Genomic DNA, 9650 nt, shown 5'->3' with positions numbered 1-9650 from the left:
TGGGATCCATGTATGAGAACAAAGTATGGACTTTGGTTGACTTGCCCAATGATCGGCAAGCAATTGAGAATAAATGGATCTTCAAGAAGAAGACTGACGCCGACGGTAATATTACTGTCTACAAAGCTCGACTTGTCGCAAAAGGGTTTCGGCAAGTTCAAGGGGTTGACTACGATGAGACCTTCTCACCCGTAGCGATGCTTAAGTCTGTCCGAATCATGTTAGCTGTCACGCCCCAAAACATGGTTCGGACGTAACAGCCGCCACGTGTTTATAAACAAAACATTATAAACGTGTGAGGCCTAAACTAAAACTTTTCACAATAATACACATAATAAGCATGTATTCTTTATTCTGGGGATACATAGTTCTTGCTGAAAATAAACTTCTAAAGTACTTCAATTTATTCCCTCCCGGCGCGTGCTACGCCTACTGCTCAAAGCCAAGCTCAGGATCATTACCACTTTGGGCTGCAAAAATAGAAATTAAGCAAGGGTGAGTATGATGATTCATACCCAGCAAGTAGCATTTATTCAAGGGTACAAAAGGAGAAAGTGTTATGGATATCACAACGGTGTAATTCAGTTTCAAGGAAATGATACGACAGCAATGGACAGATTTAGCGGCGGAAAATAAAGTAGTGCAAAAGGCTGAATTAAAAGATGATATTAAACAGAGTTCAACGGAATACTGGAAATATTTATAGCGGTGTATAGGGAAAATATTGGTATCACACGTGACCAGCAAGGTTCCCTACCCGGGACTCACAGGGGTGAATATTCACACTTTTACACTCTTAAGAGGGGTACTCCGACATCGACAGTCTCGACCAGAACCACGTGGGTTCTAGAAGAGCAGAGCCCTTCGACCCCCTGAGGCACGACAACTTGACTTACTAGTATGGGTCGTTCCCAAGGATCCATCACCGATACCCTGTTCGGAACAAGTGTCGCCCCCAGCGGAGAACTCAGACAGTCCCATACCTGAACCGTGACCGGTACAATATGTTTGCGGTCGTGACACCAATATAGACAATATGTGAATATGGAAATAAGGAGGTCAGTGGTATGATGAAACTTATGTAGTAATCCTCACGTCTCCACGTAAGCCCAAATAATCATGACGATTACTTGCTCACCGGAACATATTTCTCTTCAACAGTACCGTGGCCAACGAACAGAGGACAGTTGCAGAAGAACTCATATATCACGGTACAGTGGCTAGCAAAAGAAATACTAGCAGCAGTATATCTCTAGATCAGTGTAACAGTGTGCAAGTCGCAGGACCAAGCACAGCAACGAAATATGAACAGAGGAACTGCTACTTGCCTGACAGCAGTACCCGTCTACCACGCGGTCGCTAGGAACAACACCAGCGAGAGCTCCAACTTCTTCTTCCAGCAGACGACTCTGACTAGTGTGTCAATGGTCCTACGCTACAGCACCTGGTCGCCTTATATACTGGTAACAAGTGAGTAGCTCCTTGTGAACACATTAATCGTCGTCCAGCTGCCGCCGTAACTCCTGCTTGCTCCAAAGGATAAGCTAGTGCCCCTTTGCTTCACCTAATGGCTGGTTCGATGCACCTACTAGCTCATGCATGCATATGTTTTTAACCAGAGCAATGACACGTACATTCTATCTCTCAAGACACGTAGCCATGCAACAAGCCTTCTCATCGCTGCATGCAAAAATATCTACTGCCCTAGACGGTGGTACAGTGTAATCCAAGAGCTAGCTGGCCTGTGAGAAGAAAATACAGCTAACCTTACTGAGCTAGTCGGCAGGCTACGTACATGCATTACGGCAACGGTGACTAGATGGATGCATGCAGTGCGTTGAGTACAGACCATGGATGTGGTGCATGCCATGCATTGATGCATGCATGTAAGTGTACGTGGATTGCTCAAGCAAATGCAATACTCCACCATCTTCTAATACAAAGAAAATCTACTAATGATTGAGATGCACCTATTGGTCTTAAGATATTTATCTCCAAAATTATTTATAAATACTAGCATGCCTGAGTTATTAGAAAAATGATAGTTAAGCAAAATTTAATTCTAAATGACAATCGATGCATTTTAATTATCCTTAAGTAACACACGGGTGTTACAGACATATTCAACAACTCTTAATTTTAATAGAAGTAGTGCTCATATCTAAGTTCGGATTGTCCAACGGACACTCTTAATGTACTTTTTATCATGGTCCAAATGAAACATCGATATAAACCATATAAGCAAAACCATTTCGTTTTCTAAGAGTTATAAAGAGAAGGAAATGGCTACCCTGTTACAATCCATCATCTCATCATGGAACAAAGAATAAAACAAATTAGATGCCTACACCGGATAGTATGCACGTTGACTATACCAAATCATTAAAGACTATTTTTTTGAAAGGATGAATAAGAAAAACAGTACACCAGTGTGAAAAACAGAACACATGTGTAGTTGAGAAAATCTAGCGTTACATAATAATTGAATACTCCCTCTATAAACTAATAGAAGATCTTTTATAACACTAAAGTAGTCATCTAAATGATCTTATATTAGTTTACAGAGGAAGTAGTTGCTAAGAAGTTTCAGGTTTATTAATCACACAACTAAGCCTGCCTTCATAAATTGTCCTCCACCAAAATACTCTTGCTTTAGGAGATTAAAAAGGATAGATGTCAATCAGTGGTGATCCTGCCCGGACTGCAAGATACACTACCTAATTATTATGGTGCTAAGCTGATTTCCATGCAATGGTCTCAGTTCTTATAATCCTCTAATCTTCAAGTACAAAATAATAATGCATACATAGTACTGATGTGAGCAAATGTCTCCGTGCCAGCGCCCTCCATGGGGATAATCTTGCACACGAGGTCACCTCAAGCAATGTATTGCCACCAGCATAACTGAAGCACTTGTTCATAGCTTTAGTTATGAGATATGCCGTTAGCTGAGATAGAAATCACAAATAGGTCAGATCACAATCTAAAGAATATAATCTTATCCAAGAAAATAGTCATCAGCAGCAAAGCTTTATTTAGTTCTTTACTAAGAAAGCAAACTTACAAATTACAGCCCAAACAGATAAATAAATGGTTCAGAATAAGCAGAGGTCAAGGTACTTACAGTGAGTGGAGCACAACGAGCTAGACGTCGTTCCAGCGAGATTGACAGGGTCGGCAATTTTGATTTGCAAGTTTCGACCGAGGGGCTTTATGGCACAGAAGAAGGGCGAGCACTCCGTGACAGCAAGCTGCGTCAGTTCTCCAACCTGGCAAATCACAACTGCTACTCTGTTCTGCTGTTTGTGTTGGATGACGAAGGGGCGAAGACTCGGACGTGGTGGGCATGGACTGCAGCACAAATTCGACAGCCAACATTGATGGGACCACATCTCTGAAGTAAACAAATTCACAAGGTCAAGTTGTAACTCGACAGAAGTGAACATAAGAGCAAACAAAACATGTAGACATTAAAATTGATTAATTTGTATTCTGTCTTGTATCACTTTGGCCATCACTTTAAAACGATTTCCCTTCGACCATAGTAGTACTTGACTTCAAAGAACTAACACTAATACAATCGGATCTATGTAGTCTGGATGAACGCCAACACATTTAATTATTCGTTTAACATCTAATTGAGATAAATTTAATTTAGACCTAGAGATCAAATAAGATTAATTAGAGCGCCGAGTGCGCACAACACCAGCAATCTTCCTCCAAAACCATGACCCAAATGATCAGAATTTTATTGCTTTTTCCTCCTCATTCTGGCAATCATTCAGATTTCTTTCAGAATTAATGATCACAGGGGATTCATTCAGAATTATTCAGATTTCTTTCATAATTAATGACCCCAGGAGATCACAGAAGAAAAACATATGTACGTCATTTCTGTAATATACATGAAAGGCAAAAGTTCAGAATGATACAGCTGTATCTTATTTACCTTGTAAGAAAATGGAGTATCAGCTCAAATAATACCCTGAAACCATTGCCATGTCAGGAATGGCAGTCCAGTAAGAATTAGAGCATTATGTATAGAAAGCTTTGAACATTGAATTGGGCCAGAAATGGCAAACTAACCAATATGCCCACGCAATGCCGCTCCGACCACGGCCTCTCCTGCCCCACATCCATGTTATGCTCCCCATTGTTTCTCTCCTTCCCCTGACTTTAGCGAGCCCGCCGAGATTGCCACGCTCATCATCTTGTGAATCATTTTGATCCAAGAATCAAGATCACAGATCAATTATCATAGACATTATATATGACATACTAAATGTTGCTATAAACCATCAGAAAGACCATAGAAATAAAGTACTATCTCAAGGGAAATATCTTTAAAACTGACTGGAAAATCTTTAAAACTGAACCGTACAAACAAACGAATATAGCTCCTCCGCACTTCATGGCAGAGAGGGGCTAGCACAAGGGACGGTCAGGAGGAGGAGGGAGGCACAGAGGAGAATCGGCCGCTCGGGCCGGAGAGAAGGGGAGCGAGAGCGACAGCTACGCCAGAGATGCGAGGGAGAGAGAGAGACGTGGGGAGGGTGAGAAAACCCTAGCCGTCTCACCCGATTGGGGATGAGGCTGCGAACCAGGGAAAGCCATCTGGCGTCGGGTACGCGAAAAGTCAAAAATGCCCTCGGCGGGAGACGAGTATTTCGGCGGTGGCACGGGATATTTTGCCTCTGGAGAACGCCGACGGGCCAGACAGAACACGCGCCAGCCACCGCAAATGACACTCTGGGCCCACCAGTGACAGACCCCACTCGTCAGCGGGAACCGGACAAAATAGCGGAGTAAGCGAAAGCGCGTGGGAAGCGAAACTATTCATTCCTATAGTGCTACTCCCAAATCCGACGGCAGAGTACGTCCGATGGCTTGATCCGGCGGCCGAAATGTCATCAAGCGAACGCAACGGACGGCCGGATTCGTCTGAGCTCTAAGGAGGCTTGTAGGAACATCCTTCTCTTATCTCTTGATGGAATGTGTTTGTGTTCCTTTCCAAAAAAAAAAACGTAAACGTCCGCCGCCCCCTCCCCCCGTGTTCGTTTAGTAGAAACCCTAACTTAAAGTGCGGCGGCGGCGGCGGCGAGCATACCAGGCGGCAGGCCTGGTTAGCAATCTCAGGCCCCCAAAAAGGAGAGATCGATGGCGGCTGGAGGCGAGGCGCTGACGCCTCGCGAGTCGGCGATGGAAGAGATGGATCCGCAGCCCGGCGTTTTTTCCGAAGCAGAGATCCTGAGGATGGAGATTGCGTCCCTGGTGAGCTTGCTCAGGGAGAAGCAGTCTGACGTTCTTTCGCTGGATCCTGAGACCGTGAGGAAACTCACGTCCCTGACGAGCGAGATGGCGTGCCAGAAGTCGGCAAGGGAGCGGCAAGCCTTGGTGGTTCCGGAGGTCAAACGCACAGCGCCGCGGAGCAAGATCTCCAGGAGTATATACGATTGTACCTGCAATGCTGGTAAACAGATGGCTGGCCAATGTGCTGAGGACCAGAGGACCAAGGAGTGTGTGGAGATGACTCATCAGGTGGAGCACCAGAATGCAGAGACCGATGGCGGCTGGAGGCGAGGCGCTGACGCCTCGCGAGTCGGCGATGGAAGAGATGGATCCGCAGCCCGGCGTTTTTTCCGAAGCAGAGATCCTGAGGATGGAGATTGCGTCCCTGGTGAGCTTGCTCAGGGAGAAGCAGTCTGACGTTCTTTCGCTGGATCCTGAGACCGTGAGGAAACTCACGTCCCTGACGAGCGAGATGGCGTGCCAGAAGTCGGCAAGGGAGCGGCAAGCCTTGGTGGTTCCGGAGGTCAAACGCACAGCGCCGCGGAGCAAGATCTCCAGGAGTATATACGATTGTACCTGCAATGCTGGTAAACAGATGGCTGGCCAATGTGCTGAGGACCAGAGGACCAAGGAGTGTGTGGAGATGACTCATCAGGTGGAGCACCAGGAGCAAGGAAGAGGCGGATGAATCTGTGACAGATTTGGCAATGGACCTTTGCAAATCAAACATGGAGATGCACCACATGGCTGCTGATAGCCAGACGACAGATGACAAAGAGGAACATTTTGTGGCAGCAGATCTGATAAGTGGTCTTTCCGACCAGATGACTGTGCGCTGTTATGAGAACCAGAGTGTTGTGGAGTGCCTGGAGATGACTGATCTCACGGTGGGCAAAGGCCAATCAAGCACGGAGACGCCTGTGTTGAGGATGATGGACCAAGGAAAATCAAGCAATGAAGGTGAATCAAGTAACGAAGGCAAATCAAGCACGGAGACGCGTGCCCTGGCGTCGAGGATGATGGACCAAGGCAACTCAAGTAGTGAAGGCCAATCAAGCACGGAGACGCGTGCGTTTAGGATGATGGACCATGGAAAATCAAGTAGTGAAGGCCAATCAAGCACGGAGATGCAAGTCCAATCAAGTAACGAAAGCAAATCAAGCACGGAGACGCATGCCTCGAGGATGATGGACCAAGGCAAAAAATCAAGCTTTAGGATGGTGCTGGATTGCGATGAGAATGGTATGCCCAACTGGTGCAAATATTACGAGATGCTCGAATGTGAGGATGTGGAGGAGGAAGATGAGGAGATGACTCCGGAGGGTGTAAGGATGTATAACAAATTCCGTAAGGAGCTATTAGAGATGGAAGCTGGCTTACGCAAGGACCGGGAACAGGATCAAAAGGACGCGCTGAGGTGGGAGCGGGATCAAATTGACACACCGAGCTGTTACACAATGGACCCGATCCCCTTCTCACTTCAGGACGAGGCGGAGGAGACAGAATTCACAAAATCAGACACGGAGGAGATGGAGATGGCGGACAAGTTGTTTGCTTTAGGGCGTAAAGGCTGGGAATCTGCATGGGGAGACGACTGTGGTAACTTCGAAGACAGCAGTAAGTAAAGATAAAATCCATCGATTCCTTCTCATCTTATTAGTCTTCCAAAACAATGGCAACATAGTCAGATTCGTCCCTTCCTATCTTCTTTCCTTGTATGAGTAAGTAAATAATTGATGTTACAACATGTCTTAACATTTGGATTAACTTGCTGCTGCAGCCGTATTGAGTCCTATGCACTTTACACATTGCACGCCGGGACTGATCCCGTACGCTGCTCGCACTGTGAGCATCTTGCAAATCTACTCCGTGAAGATTGTTGGAACAGATGGAAAGTTGAAGTTGCCACTCCATGTTTATGGAATTGTCGCTGCCCGAGATGCCGTGGACTACAACCGCAACATTCTCTTCTCCTGGCGAAGGGAAAACTGCCAAAAACTCACTCCAGAGGTATGTACCATATCACATAGTATTTCTCTTAATTTCCCCCTTTTCTTCCTGCATGTGCATTCGTTCATTAGATTCAACTATAATGATGATTATGATGCCTGCAGGATCATTTTTTGCGCTTAACTGGCCCGTCCCGTGCAATTGTGGCTGTGGACGATGTTGATTTCGAAGTCCAACTGAAAGTAAAGGGCTCATCAAGGTCTCGCGACAGAGCATTGATGAGTCACTGCTTTACTTACGCCGGTGGTTACCATGAAGGTTTACACACCACCTTCTCCAGCAACAGCTTTTGCACAGTAGAGTTTAGCTATGAGCGACTTACAGAAACAGTCCAGGCTACTATCTTGAGTGCGCGTGTTGTTGAAGGGGCGCCTTGGCCTTTTGAATATGGCGGGCGGATTATGTGCTCCTCGCCACCACGGGAAGTTACGGACTCCCTATCCAGGCAAGTTGTGTTGGTTGATTCTCGTCGTTCTGATGGTGGCGGAGAAATGCCAATGGGCTCGGATGGTTTCCTTGATCTGTCAAGGCATGTTGTTTCTATAGAACTTGAAGAAAGCCTGCAGATTGTCGTACAAGCATACTCACAGTCTGGTGATGCTATTGCTAGACAAGGTAGTGTCAGGTTCAGGACCAAATACTGCAACATAAGTCGAGCGATATGTGAGATTGGTGACTCTAAGGTGGAGATAACTGTCGCTTGGTCCCAACTTGCTAAGCACAAGAGAGATATCCTCTTAGAAGGACATGTTTGACGGCTCTTGTGCCGTGGATGTTGTGGACTGCAGAATTATTTGTCTTTGATTAGTAAATCTGTTATGTACCTGTTGCCCAATTTTATCTGTTTTTGTCTTGCATGTGGTTTGCAAAACTGCAGAATTATTTCTCTTCGATTAGTTATTAATCTGTCCAACTGTTTGTGAATCGACTAATGTTATCCGACTATTTGTGTCTACTATAACTTATTATGCTATGTGAAGTACTGCCTCTGTAAACTAGTATGAGACCTTTTAGATCACTAAAGTAATAATCTAAAGTCTTATATTGATTTACAGAGGAAGTAGTATCTAAAATGCCGCCGCCTTTAAATCACAGAACCGAACTGAATGCATGATTTCCTGCAAGTTTATCCACCTCTAATCACAGAACCGAACTTTGTGAACTACATGTAAATCTTATCTACCCCTCGCAAGCTATAAAAAGGATAACAAAATTCATGTAACCATCCTATCATAGTCTCCAGGAACCTTTGCCTGCCTGGAGCAGCGAGGCATACAGCAGCTCATTCCACGTGTCCGGCACGCCCGGCAGGCCTGGGCCGCCCCCGCCGCCATCCGCTCCTCCTCCGTGTCGTAGCGCACCCGGTACACCGACGGGTGGCCGTCCTTCCGGTAGTCGGTGAGCCGGCTGATGTTGAGGTATATCACAGGGGTCTTCATCCGGCTCATGACCTTCTCCAGTACTCTCATCCTCTCGGGGTACTCGGTGAGGTACGTGTGGTTGAATATCGGCTCGGTCTCCCTATGGCATCTCCCTCCCGAGTTCCACTGCCCTCCCCTGCAGTGAAACGGATCGATCATGAGAGTAAGATTAATTGTACCGATGGCCTAATATATGGTTGTGGTGGCGGTCTCTTAATAATTACTTGAAGTGTGTTAGGGAGAGTCCTCTGAACACGATCTGAGTTCTTGTTGGGTTTATGTTCTTGTCGACCCATTTGGCCCATGTGGTCAGTGCTTTCCTGTATGCCTCCATCACCTCAAGGCTGTGGTGAACACGGTAGCCTTCTTGATAATAGTTGAGCCTGTCACAAGCATTTCACCAATCAGGATGTAAACAGATTGGCTAGCAGATCAGCTTAGCCTGCGGAGTTCTGGGGGAAGTGTTGCACTATACACATACAGACCCTTTTGACGTCTTTGGGTGAGTCCACCAGTGCCCGGTGTTGACGACGACGATGTCGGCGGTCTGGTACGCCGGAGTCGTTGCGTCTAGCTCATCCAACCTCAGCTTCTCGTCGAGTACGGTGCCGTTTGGGCTCTCGCGGACCGTCTCTTTGACCAGAAATGTCGATCTTATGAAATCCACAGAGCAATTGTAGTCCTGCAATCAAGTGCCAGTGAGTTGGACTGGCAAGATTCTACCAAGTTTCTCTTTCTCTCCTTTTGAATGTGAGATGAGAACAAAAAAATGTCAGTATTCACTATTCAGTGAGGCAGCCAGTACGTACTCTGAACTTGAAGGAATAGAATCCTCTGGTTTTGAACTGGTTCTTCCCGGACTTCTCGTACACGTTCTTTTTGTTCCTGACGCCATGGCGGAGAGTGCAGACCAGAGACTCCCACATGTTG

The 9650-nt window shown here is 46.1% G+C and overlaps 2 protein-coding genes and 1 long non-coding RNA gene across 3 annotated transcripts; 1 reads left to right on the top strand and 2 right to left on the bottom strand.

Annotated features, from left to right (window-relative positions):
• Positions 1-2786: 2786 nt before the first annotated feature.
• LOC125529490 lies at positions 2787-4223 on the bottom strand. Its single transcript, XR_007292635.1, has 4 exons — positions 4087-4223; positions 3950-3985; positions 3125-3394; positions 2787-2948 (listed from the first exon to the last, which is right to left on the bottom strand). It is a non-coding gene; the product is annotated as an uncharacterized LOC125529490 (long non-coding RNA).
• Positions 4224-5569: 1346 nt separating this feature from the next.
• Positions 5570-8244, top strand: LOC125529491. Its single transcript, XM_048693905.1, has 3 exons — positions 5570-6906; positions 7070-7299; positions 7404-8244. Exons 1-3 carry the CDS (start codon positions 5997-5999, stop codon positions 8052-8054), a joined length of 1791 nt encoding a protein of 596 aa, XP_048549862.1. The 5' UTR covers positions 5570-5996; the 3' UTR covers positions 8055-8244.
• Positions 8245-8513: 269 nt separating this feature from the next.
• On the bottom strand, positions 8514-9402 carry LOC125529489 (protein trichome birefringence-like 2; the record flags this gene model as incomplete). The annotated part of the gene is made up of 3 exons (XM_048693904.1): positions 8514-8856; positions 8945-9103; positions 9206-9402. Coding segments are annotated over 3 exons (699 nt in total), but the record flags the coding sequence as incomplete, so codon positions are not given.
• Between the last annotated feature and the right edge of the window lie 248 nt (positions 9403-9650).

Source organism: Triticum urartu, unplaced genomic scaffold (assembly GCF_003073215.2).
Source record: "Triticum urartu cultivar G1812 unplaced genomic scaffold, Tu2.1 TuUngrouped_contig_5639, whole genome shotgun sequence".
Taxonomy (NCBI): Eukaryota; Viridiplantae; Streptophyta; class Magnoliopsida; order Poales; family Poaceae; genus Triticum; species Triticum urartu.
The sequence above is the reverse complement of the archived record's forward strand: the minus strand, read 5'-3'. Positions and strand labels throughout refer to the sequence as shown.